The 12,380-nt window shown below is 45.9% G+C and overlaps 2 protein-coding genes across 24 annotated transcripts in view; one reads left to right on the forward strand and one right to left on the reverse strand.

Annotated features, from left to right (window-relative positions):
• Positions 1-12,380, reverse strand: part of DENND3 (DENN domain containing 3) — a 410,308-nt gene that overhangs the window by 163,986 nt on the left and 233,942 nt on the right. The gene's annotated exons all lie outside the window — the stretch shown is intronic.
• PTK2 (protein tyrosine kinase 2) overlaps positions 1-12,380 on the forward strand; it is a 201,502-nt gene that overhangs the window by 49,352 nt on the left and 139,770 nt on the right. For 10 of the 23 annotated variants that reach the window (XM_061447634.1, XM_061447637.1, XM_061447641.1 and 7 more), the window contains exon 1: positions 10,229-10,626. The exons of 2 other annotated variants lie outside the window; for them this stretch is intronic. In XM_061447634.1, the coding sequence (XP_061303618.1) occupies positions 10,524-10,626 (103 nt within the window). In that variant the 5' untranslated portion in view covers positions 10,229-10,523. Of the gene's footprint in view, positions 1-10,226; positions 10,627-12,380 lie in introns of those variants that run through there. 11 more of the 23 variants (XM_061447639.1, XM_061447643.1, XM_061447647.1 and 8 more) reach the window with 3 other exon arrangements.

Consider the following 12,380-nt stretch of genomic DNA (forward strand, 5'->3'; position numbering starts at 1 on the left):
GCTCTTTTCCAGCTGTATCAGTTGGTAGATGTTGCTCTTGCCTAGTTTAATTTTTAGAATGGCTTTCTTGAACATGCTTTCAGCTATATCAAAACGCTGCATTTCCTCCTGAAGTTGTCCTCAAGTCAACAGAGTTTAGTGCACTTAAAAGATCAGTGGAATTTGGAGCTATGGAGAAGAGGTCGTATTGGTCTGCTCATGCATTTGTGTATTATAAAGATGCAGACTGGGACTATTTGCTGTCTTTGGAATCCTGAGTGCAGTTTCATCTGGTTTCACAGCTGGTTCGCTAGGCTAACTCGAGCTTTATTTGGTGGTGAGCTCCTGGAAGCCTTCTTAAATGCAAGCAACATGTTCTTGTGTTTTGACCACTCTGATACCTGTCTGCAGGCATTTCTGTAGGCAAACAGAACTGGCTCAAGAGAGCTGTGCTGACGACAGCCTGTTTTGTGTAACTGGAGGAACAATAAGGCTATTTGAGGTGGTGGATTGCTGCATCCATTAAAAGGTTTTGTTTTAGTTGAAGATGACCTTTGATTCCCCATAACACAGCATAAAATGACTGCCTGAGGAGCTGCTCTTAGAAAGTTCATTGCTGTTCCATGAAGCAGTGATGGAGGTGAATGTTCTTGTGAAGTGAATGTGTCTCCTTAGTATAAAATTGGGAGAGAGGTTGATGAAAGTGAATAGGGATTGGACTTTCTGTGGTTAAGGCTGAGCTACACTGGGCTTTCCTAGAGGTTCTCCTAAACAAGTCCTCAAACACTATTGGAGTTTCTCATACAACAGTTTTGAATCCTAGTTGTGCTCACTGGAGGGGGGGCGGGTTTGGGTCTATTTAACAATATTTTCATAGACTCTTAGACTGGTCTGGGTTGGAAGGGACCTTAAAGCTCATCCAGTTCCAACCCCTGCCATGGGCAGGGACACCTTCCACTAGAGCAGCTTGCTCCAAGCCCCTGTGTCCAACCTGGCCTTGAACACTGCCAGGGATGGGGCAGCCACAGCTTCTCTGGGCACCCTGTGCCAGCGCCTCAGCACCCTCACAGGGAAGAGCTTCTGCCTAAGAGCTCATCTCAGTCTCCCCTCTGTCAGTTTAAAGCTGTTCCCCCTTGTTCTATCACCACATCGCCTTGTAATTGTCCCTTTTCAGCTTTGTTGTTGGTCCCTACAGGCAGTGGAAGCGGCTCTAAGGTCTCCCCAGAGCCTTCCTGTTTTTTGAAGACATTAGTCTTTGCTTCCTAGGTTGGGCACAGACTTTGCTGAAGCAATAGAGCAGCCTTAGAATCATAGAATTATAGCATAGTTAGGGCTGGAAAGGACCTTTAAGATCATTCAAGTTCCACCTCCCTGCCATGGGTAGGGATGCCTTACCCTAGAGCATGTCACCCAAGGCTCTGTCCAACCTGGCCTTGAACACCGCCAGGGATGGAGCATTCACAACCTCCCTGGGCAACCCATTCCAGTGCCTCACCACCCTCACAGTAAAGAACTTCCTCCTTATACCCAATCTAAACTTCCTCTGTTTAAGTTTTAACCCGTTACCCCTTGTGCTATCGCTACAGTCCCTGATGAAGAGTCCCTCCCCAGCATCCCTATAGGCCCCCTTCAGATACTGGAAGGCTGCTCTGAGGTCTCCATGCAGCCTTCTCTTCTCCAGGCTGAGCAGCCCCAACTTTCTCAGCCTGTCTTCATACAGGAGGTGCTCCAGTCCCCTGATCATCCTCGTGGCCTCCTCTGGACTTGTTCCAACAGTTCCATGTCCTTTTTATGTTGAGGACACCAGAACTGCACACAATACTCCAGGTGAGGTCTCACAAGAGCAGAGTAGAGGGGCAGGATCACCTCCCTGGACCTGCTGGTCACGCTCCTTTTGATGCAACCCAGGATACAGTTGGCTTAGTGCTGGTGTTATGAAACTTTAAAAAGATGCTATGTAAAAATGAATTACCAGTTTTCTGTCTGCTTAAAGGGAGTCAGCACTGGTGGTTGATTCAGTCTGTAACACTGGAACTTTAAAGTTCCAGAGCTATTTGTCTTACGCCTGCAAATGTTTGTTTATACGTCAGGGCTTTATGCTCTGGTTATCCTTCACTAAGGAATACAGTAGTAATTGTTCCTTGAGTGTATTTTTAAATACAGATGGGAGAATATTGCATTAATGTGAGCTCATCTTCCATTGCATGTAATGGTTTGGAAGTGTGAGGAATTGCTCCCTTTGTGTTTGTGTTTTATGTAACAGTGGGAGCCTTTGAAAATCAGACTTATTCTGAGATGCAGTGATACAGCAATCAGGTGCAATTCTGTGCTAAAAATACGTTTACAGCTAAGTCTTTTTGTAAGCTCTTGTTCTAACTTTGTGGTTAGCATGTGGAGGAGAAGCAGGACAGGGGACACATGTCCAGACAAGGCCATTTCATGTAAACTAATTGAACCCTCTTGGCTGCACCATTCTTTTGTGTTATTAGACAGATGAGAGAGAAAGCCCTGGTACGAGCAGACCCTGAAGAGACTTGCTGACCCATAAGCAACTTTATTCTCCTAAATTCCCCCCCTTAGATGTGACTAATTGTTTCTAGGTTACCCTTGAATTAACGAAGAGGGGGTTTAAGATGCATATGGAAGGTCAACGCATCTGCTCATTGGTCCTTTCCACAGAACAGAAGTAATCCTCACAGAATGCGCTTCCTTTAAACAGCATCCAAGGGTTGGAATCCTCCCCTTGAGGTACCTTCTGCTGTGTTTGCCTCATCAATAAAGGTTTTCTCCATAGATAGAGAAAGCTTTATAAGGTCAGAAAGGCTTTGGTGCCCATTCTGGGTTGCTTTGTCTCACTTTACCTGTCACCCCTCTTCTTTCTCCCTATCTGAGAAGGCTGAAAAGGAGTGTGAACTGATGAGTACAGTGAGCAAAGTTATCAGACCTGATTTTGCAGTAAAACAAGGAGCAGGATGTGTAGGGTTCACTTTTTCTCCTTAGTTTTCCAGGTCTCCATGAAGCAGATTTTGGGGTTAAAGCATTGAATTGTGAACGAACTCCGTGAAGTTGGAACTGGATGATCCTAAGCTCCTTTCTAACCCAAACCATTCTATGATTCTGTGCAAGATGTCTTGAGGATAGCAATGGTTTTGTTGGTTGTTTTTTTTTGGTGAATAGCCTAGAACATGTAGAGGAGGAAAATTGGAATCAGTGGCCTAAAGAAGGAGTAATTTTAAACCATTCTGAGCTTTCATGGTGCTGACTTTATACTTCTCTGCAGTGAACCTTCACAAAGTAAATGGAAGGAAATGGGAGAACACAAGCGGGTTGTAATGTCCACCCACAAGGAAATCTGCTACAGCTCTGATGCCTGGAAATGAACCCAACCCATATGGATTTAAAAGTGGCCAGTCTTTATTTAGGAAATAATAAACCTAGTGATCCTTCTAACATCTGTTGTCTTAACAGCATGGGCTAGGGAGGTTCCTTTGGGAAGGGGATGTATGGGCAGCCTCAGTAATGCTACGTTCCTCCGGCCTTTTCCCAGCATCCTGCTCTGTTTCCTTTCCCTACCTCTCTACTATCAGTTGGGATTTGAAAATGAAAGCAGGGAATTCTGTCAACTACTCTTTTAAGATGTAGTTCAGAGGATAGTAAGGCGAATTTGGTGAGCATGGGCCAGAAGGTGATGAAGTGTTGCTTTAGTACTCTGGACTTTTCAGAAACACCCTATATATATTGTACGATAAAGCTCACCAATTGAGGAAGATAGCAATGAATTTAGTATTGGATTAAATTTATGGCAAAAGAAGGTCTTAAGCAGACATCCAGCAGTTCATATACTAGAATGATTTTGTTGGGGTAGTGGAATCTTCTGGTCAATTGAAGCACTCCAGTGTGAATCGTGCAGTGTGTTTTCTTCTGGGCTATCGACTATCCCAAGTTGAAGGTAAGAAGTTTGAGCTTCACTCTGTTGTACTCGTTCCTATCTCAAGCATTCTCTGAGCAACAAATCTTCAAGCAGGTACCACTACAAGTTCAACATGAAGACTAAAATCACAAATCCCAGTTTGTAATTTCATTGGTGGCAACCTCACAAAAGAGCTCTTGGCTTTACAGGCTATGCATGTTACTGGTTTGCTTTGCAGGGGGGTTGGAACTAGGTGATCTTTAAGGTCCCTTCCAACCCAAATCATTGTTTGATTCTGTCGCTTCCCTAGACTTTACTAAGTCTACTCTTTGCCTTTTTCCTTCAGGAGAAAAGTGGTCTGATTTAATCTTAGAGCACGGAATTGGAGTTCGTCCATATTGCAAAGATTTAGAGACCAGGTAGATTTCCAAGACAGCTTTAGCAAACTTGAGCTTAGTGTAAGGTAGACTTCAGGAGCCATAATTCCGGATGTGATGTAAAGGTGATGCACCCTTGTTCAGCAGTTCCTGTGGATAAAAGAGATGTTTGACTAAAGAGGAGACTTTGGGCAAATAAGCTTTTCTACTCTGCAATATTACACACACAAAATAATTATAGTAATTAAAAATACCCCAGCCACATAAGGAGCAAGCTTGAGAGGATGAAGATGGATGAAGATTACAGTACAATGCCAGTGTTTGGAGAGCATGTTTGCTTGATACAACCATGGGAAAGCCAAAGGGATGAGGATGCAGAAGTCTGTCACATGAGCAATAAACATATTTTCAGCTTAAGAACAGTCACTGGGCACACTTCAGCTTTACAGGCTGGTCTGCAGTTGTCTCAATAAAAAGCATTTATGGCTTTATAGAGAAAAAATCCTCTACTTTTCCTGAGGGCAGACTTGGTTTGGGAGCTCTCATTATTGTATTGGCAAAAATAATGCAGTGAAGAAATGTTCTTCAGTCTCTTACATCACTATGGAGATCTTCTAAAACTAAATGTGTGTGTTCTTGTCATGGTTTAAACCCAGTCAAGTAACTCGTTCACTCACTCCCCCCCTTCTTGCCCTCCCCCTGCTCCCAGAGGGACGGAGAGGAGAGTCAAAAAGAATGCAACTCCCACGGGTTGAGATAAGAACAGTTTAGTAACTAAGGTATAACACAAATCACTACTGGTACTACCAATATTAACAATGATAAAGGAAGTAACAAGGGAAGAGAATACATCACCTCACCACCAGCCAACTGATAACTCGCCCCCCCCCCCCCAGCCCAACCAAGCACCGACCCATACCTCCTCCAACCCCGCAGTCCTAGCCCTTCCGGCTAACTCCCCATTACATCCTGGGCATGACGTGCTGTGGTATGGAATACCTCTTTGGTCAGTTTGGGTCAGGTGTCCTGTCTCTGCTTCCTCCCGGCTTCCCCTCCTCCCTGGCAGAGCATGAGGCTCACAAAGTCCTTGGCCAAACCAAAACATCATTGTTATCAGCTCTGTTCCCGAGCCGAAAGTCAAAACACTGCACTGCACCAGCTACCAAGAAGGAGAAAAATGACTGCTACTGCTGAACCCAGGACAGTTCTTCAGCTTCAGTAACTACCAGAGGAATAAACAGTAGCTGTGAAGTGGCTAAAACTCCAACTGAGCAAGTCCAGAATCACAGTGGTGGTTGTGATGTGATTGCTACACTTCAGGCTGTGGCTCTTCATTCTTTTGTCTTAAAAAGCGAATGGGCTGCTCTCTTCTCTCTGCTGGAAGGAGATGTCTGGTGCTGGGGTGTTCATCTGGTAGCTGAGAGGTTGCAGAAGAGGAATTGAAAAAAAAAACAACTTTTAGTATTGGTTGATGAGGAACTGAACATGAGCTGGCTTCAGTGTGCGCTCACAGCCCAGAAAGCCAACCGTATTCTGGGCTGCATCAAAAGGATCGTGACCAGCAGGTGGAAGGAGGTGATCCTGCCCCTCTACTCTGCTCTTGTGAGACCTCACCTGGAGTATTGTGTGCAGTTCTGGTGTCCTCAACATAAAAAGGACATGGAACTGTTGGAACAAGTCCAGAGAAGGGCCACGAGGATGATCAGGGGACTGGAGCACCTCCTGTATGAAGACAGGCTGAGAAAGTTGGGGCTGTTCAGCCTGGAGAAGAGAAGGCTGCGTGGAGACCTCATAGCAGCCTTCCACTATCTGAAGGGGGGCTATAGGGATGCTGGGGAGGGACTCTTCATTGGGGACTGTAGTGACAGGACAATGGGTAATGGATTAAAACTGAAACAGGGGAAGTTTAGATTGGATATAAGGAAGAAGTTCTTTACTGTGAGGGTGGTGAGGCACTGGAATGGGTTGCCCAAGGAAGTTGTGAATGCTCCATCCCTGGCAGTGTTCAAGGCCAGGCTGGACAGAGCCTTGGGTGATATGGTTTAGTGTGAGGTGTCCCTGTCCATGGCAGGGGGGTTGGAACTGGATGATGTTAAGGTCCTTTCTAACCCTGACTATTCTATGATTTCAGTATCTGAAGGGGGCCTGTAAGGATGCTGGGGAGGGACTCATCATTAGGGAATGTAGTGATTGGGCAAGGGGTGATGGGTTCAGACTGAAACAGGGGAAGTTCAGATTAGATATAAGGAAGAAGTTCTTTCCTGTAAGGGTGGTGAGGCACTGGAATGGGTTGCCCAGGGAAGTTGTGAATGCTCCATCCCTGTCAGTGTTCAAGGTCAGGTTGGACAGAGCCTTGGGTGACATGGTTTAGTGTGAGGTGTCCCTGCCCATGGCAGGGAGGTTGGAACTTTAATGTTCTTCAGGTCCTTTCCAACTCAAACTATTCTATAATTCTGCAGTCAAACACTGCCTTGATACAGATCAGCTTTCTTCAGTTTTTGAATACTGAGTTGAGTTTGGTTTGTCAGAGCAATGAACCTCAGGCAAGTGTTCTCTATCTGGTTCTGTTCTGCTCCCATTCCAACAGTGCTTGAACTTGCCAGCCAGTCTGATGAACATTTGATGAATAGAGATATTAACTGATGTGAAAATAATTGGTTGAATAGCTGAGAGCTCCTAATGCTGCCATTCACCATGGGAGAAACTGTAGTCAGCTGCTCTCTGCTGAGCAGACACCCGAGACACCCACAGGAGCTCAGTCTCTAGACATAACCCTAGAGAAAGTCAAGCTTTGCCAGTTCATCTTGTAGGCAGTTTACGTCTTTATTTTTGTTTGGATAAGCTTGAGTAGAAAAAATTACCCAGGCTTTTATGTGCCTCCCCGTTGTACAGAGCTGTTGTTTAACTCTTTATTCCACCAGGCTTTGTGATTCTTGCAGTCGACTTCACTAGGAGACAGGCTCAGCCCTGCAGGCAAAATGAAAGCAAGAACTAAATGCCTTGATACAATCCAAAAGCTCCTGACCTTTCTTCCTTCTCTTGCTTTCACAAAGCCGATGCTGATATTTAGTAGTCGTTCAAACCAGGCTGAAATTGAGCAGCCAAAGTCATACAGTAGAAGGGACTTGAATTTCCTAGAAGGCAAAATGCCATTTCTTAGCTGAGGGCCTTGGCTTGCCTGTTGCTGTTGGGGAAGTCTGGGTTTTTCCTGGTTAGAATGTGTATTTTAGGGAGATGGGCTGTGCTTCTACATGTTCTTAATAGAAACTGATCCTTTCTTCTTAAAAATCAGTGTTGGTTTGTATGGTCTGTGATAGCTGTTAGCATCACTGCTTACACGGTAAGTACTGTGCAGATACTATCGCTCTGTGTCAGTACTGTGCAGATGCTATCGCTCTGTGTCAGCATGTGCATTTTCCACAAGAAGAAGGAACATTCCTGTTCCACACTCCTGATTTCTGACAGATGTTCCCTACCTCAGTGAATGCTATAATCTGATTGGCATTACTTAAAACAAATTATTTTACATAAGTGGTACTCAGATACCTACTTAATGAGTCTAAAATGTTGCAAGTATCAAGTATCAAGACCTATTTAACTTTTCTAGGCTTTTTTGGGTTTTGTTTTTCCTTTGTGCCTTGTTTTCTGTTCTATCCCTGCCCTTCTTCCCCCTCCAGCTGAAATTTGGGGGTTTCTTATTTTCTTTAGAACACAAATTTATGCTTTTGGGTGTTTTTCTTTTGTGCAGACAAAACTGATTCTGTTGTTTGAAAGAGGAGAGTGAGCGTATGTCTCTACTGGTTACTACTTACAGTAACAAATAGAACTGAAGTAATGCATAAGCACTAAAAAGCATCAAGGAAACACTTGGTTTATTTTGAAACGTACGTACTCAGAGTGTAAAATACGGGGTAACTTCTACAATGGAATTAAAACAATCTCATGCTATGCAGTACGTTGTCTTCACCTTCGTTTTGTAGCCTTATATTACAACAGGGAAGGATGTCCTTGAGGAGAATGATTATAATACTCATGTCATAGAAAGGGTAGCTGTAACCAGCTGACAGCATCTCCTGACACTTGGATTGATAATGTGTAGTAGTCTCATCTGTTAAAAGTATAAAGAAAATGCAAGTCCTTACATTCTGTTTATTAAAAGTCTCCTTGGTAATGCACTTACCAGTTGCTGTTTAAAGGGGTTTGTTTTCAGGAATAAAACTGAACTTAGGCCGTACCATTTTTACCTCCTAATTTTTTTTAGCTAGATTCTGCAGAACACTTAAAGGAAGGAATGCAGGCGTTTATACATTACACCCTAAAGCACAGAGCAAACCAACTAAAGAAAACTACAGCCTTCTGTTTTGTGATGAAACACGAGCGACTTGTGCTCAAGGTCATCAGAGAAGCCTGTGGCAGAGCTGGGTGTGTAAAAGCAGCTTTCCTGCGCCGTGAGCTGCAGCTTGAACCAGGAAGGCACCAGTCCTGTATCTGTGCGTCTTCTGCAGGCACACAACTGCAGCCATTTCCACGTTTTGCTTTATTATTGAAGGTAAACACAGTCGACCTTGTTGCTGCAACTGTTCGTCTGGCTGCGCAGCACTTAGGGGCTTTGCAAACTTTATGGCAGGGGGAGGAAGGCATCCAGGCATGTCTTCAGTTCCCTTTGGCTTTCTTCAGCCCCAGAAAGAGCTTTGTGCCTGCGCAGTGATGCAGAACATCTGATGGGCCTGGTTGTGGCCTAATCTCTCTCTTTCTCCCCCTTTCCTCCCCTCTTTCCCCCCCCCTCCTCTTTTTTTCTCCTTTAAAAAGAAGAGAAGGCAGTATTAAAAGCAGCATCTGTATTTATCAAGAGTTCTGACACACACCACTGCAGTTCTACATAGCCAGTGTATCGAGCGAGCACGATGGTAGTGTTTTAGGTGAAGAGTGGTAATTAAACACATGCTGTTAGGTGTGTGCTGCTCCAAGTAGGCAGATAGGTTAAGTTGAAGGCTGCTGGCTTTAGATTAATTCCCATTTGGTTACAGTCTTGGATAAGCCTTATGCCTTACTGCTGAGTGAGGAAAGATTACCATGGAATATATAAAGAGCTTTAATGATCAGTGTGAGTCCCGTTCAGTTTATAAATACGTATTTTAGCTGATTCAGTAGTTTCTGATTGTCGTGACATCTTTTGCTAGGAGTAAAATGGGTATTTTTTCCCCTATCCATATGCTGTGTGAATGCCTGTTTATAAACATGGGCTTTTGCAATGCTTCTACTTGCATGTTAAAAGGGAAAATAGATTGCTGTGAGCAGTTTTGATGCGAGGTGCTGCAAGTTGAGAAGGAACCAGTGCCACGGAGCGTGCAATGTGTGCTTGGGGTGACCTTTGCCTTCTGGGTATATAAAGTCTAAAGAAGTGTGTTATATGTATAGAAGTGTATAAAGAAGCCCTGGTTTTAGAGGAGGGCTGGATGTGGTGCTGTGTACTTACTGGCATGGGCTGTGATATTTGGCCTTTAGTTAAGGCAAATGAATGCTGCCAGGGTTCTTTCATCAATATGAATCAATGATTTCGGTAACTTCAGTCATAATTTTAATCATTTAACCAACGATAATCAGTCATTTCAATAACGTTGTGGCTGCGAGGTGAAGCACGCGGTGCGGCGGGCTCCCACCCCACTGCCCTGGGGAGCTGAGCTTGTGGCAGTTCCGCGTCTTTAGGGTGCCGGGTGCTTTTCCCAGCAGCACGTACAGGTACAGACCGCCTGATAGCGATGCCCTGCCCGAGCGTTGGTCCTTGGGGGGAGCGATGCGATGGGCCCCGAGCCCGCAGAAAATGGCCGGGGCGCAGGCGGCTCTGCGGAGCGGGCCGGCTCTGAGCCGCAGCTCCGCGGCTGCGGGCGCAGCGAGCAGAAGGGGCAGATTAGCATATTAATGTGGCGCTCGCTAATCGCCTCCCCTCCTTCCTCCCCGCCTCCCTCGCTGAATGGAGGCAGGAGCACGCTCGCTCCGCTGCCCGCTTTCCCCCCTCCTCGGCACCTCGCCGCCGGGAAAGGATGTTCCGCGCTTCCCCTCGCCGAGGCGTGAGGAGATGAAGCAGCGGCGCGGCCTCCCCCCGCCCCGCGCCCGGCCGCGCTGAGGGGCCGCGGTGCTGCTCCTCGTTTAGGGACTGAGCTCGGGTCCCCGCCGCAGCAGCCCCGAGCCGGGACGCTGTAGCCCGGAGCCCGGACGCTGTAGCCCGGAGCCCGGCGCGGTCCCCGCCCGCTGTGTGTATGTGGTGGCTGGAAGTCGCCGGCCCGCAGGCCCCGGAGCGAGCAGGTGCCATCTGTATGGAGAAGAGCGGCTGCAGCCCATTCCCGATGTGCTGGGCTAAAGGTACACGGACCTTTATATATATATGTTTTACGTATTTAACCCTTCTCCCCTGTTAATGTAGTGTTCTACCACCTGTGGGTCTAGAGGGATTTTTCCTGTAAAGCTATAAAATAAGCTATTTCCATGCTGGTCATGTGCTCGTAGCCGAAGCAGCCTGCAGGATCCTCTTCACCTGACAGCCGTAATGCGCTGGGTTTTTCTGCCTTTGCTTTTCAGAACGTATGAAATTGAGGAGCGCTTGAGCTGTGTTTGGTTTGTGAGGATCTGACGGATTTGCTTTGTGTTTGATCTTTGTATGTTTGAAACCCCTGCGAGCGGGATTCTGCTTTCACTTACCTGATGGATGGAGTAGTTGGGAAGCGCCTGATCGCAGGTAGCATTTGCAGGGGAAGACTGGCGTCTTTTTACTCGCTGCCTTAGAAACTGTGACCCCTCTTCACCTCCCCAAAAGAGACAATACCCAGCCACAAAGCATGTGTTTATTACGATGAGAGGGGTTTGACTTGAACCCTGGAATCATAGAATCGTTTAGGTTGAAACCGAAGCTTAATTAGATGGACACATGAAACTCATTCCCATGATTATCTTAAGTTGCATCCCAGGACATGAATATTTACCGTTATAATCTGAACGGTATTTGTATGTTTGTGTTGTGGGTGGGAGCGTACAGGGATTAAGCTCGCAATTCTATTAGTAGCAAAGGAGTCCAGTCTTCCTTAGATGGCAAGCAACTAAAAGGTTGTGTGCTGCTGGTTGTAAGCACAGCTTCCCTCGTGTTCACGTTCATTTCAGTGTGCTTTCTTTTTTGGAAGAGGAGCTGGCAGTGAAGTATTGCGTCACTGTAACCTTGGGTCACAGACAGAGGCAGTTACTGCACAAGTTCAGGGGAAACCGATCTGAACCCAGGCTTTGGTTGGCGTAGCTCCGTATGAGTTGTCTTGGAAAGAAACAGCAATACGTTTACTGGGAGTTTTTACTGCGTTGTTACGTGGAGGAGGCACAAAAGGAGCGTATAACACTGCCTTTGTCTTGGATGCTTTCTGCACCTTGCTGAACTGTTCAGACTCAACTGGCATTTGCCACGCTCTGGCATATTATAGTAGCACACGTAGTAGAAATAACTTAAAGAGAAGAAGTTACAAAACTTGACCACCACATCCTGGTAATGTCCCCTAAAGTACAGAATCTGTCAGTAGTAGTTAATAAAACAGTGAGTAACAGTAGCTGGAAACAAAGCTAAAACCGGTTGTGCTTTGCTTTTAACAGAACTTGTTTACCATGAAGGGGTAATAGCCATGCTTACTCCCGTGTGTTGTAAAAAAGAGGTTTAGGTGAATTTGGGATTTTCTCCTTGTGAGAGTCATAAATAAGGTACTGACCAGAGCGTAACTTCCAAAAGTAGGGAGGAAAAATCTTTCCAATGAAAAAACAAGTTGCCACCATCTGTTAAGGCTGGTTAGAAGTAGGGGTATCAGTTTCTCCCTCCTGCTCCAGCACCAGAGGATGACTGCAGCAGGGATTCTGCTTCTCACAGAAGATGGCTGTACTGGGCATTGATAAAAGGTATTGATTCCCAACCCCCCTCCAGCAGCTAAAATGAATGAAAACCAATCCCTCCCTCTTGCCCTGGTCGCCAGCAAAGTGTTGTCAGAACACACAACTTGAGGGCAGATTGCATCTCCAGCCTGCTCTGCCCCAAAATGGAGGCCAGTCCTATTATTCCTGCTGGGGGGGGGGGGGGCAGAAAGGGGGCA

The sequence above is a fragment of the Pezoporus flaviventris genome, unplaced genomic scaffold, assembly GCF_033815535.1.
Source record: "Pezoporus flaviventris isolate CSIRO_AGI_PZ_B2104156 unplaced genomic scaffold, CSIRO_AGI_Pfla_v1 ptg000007l, whole genome shotgun sequence".
NCBI lineage: Eukaryota > Metazoa > Chordata > Aves > Psittaciformes > Psittacidae > Pezoporus > Pezoporus flaviventris.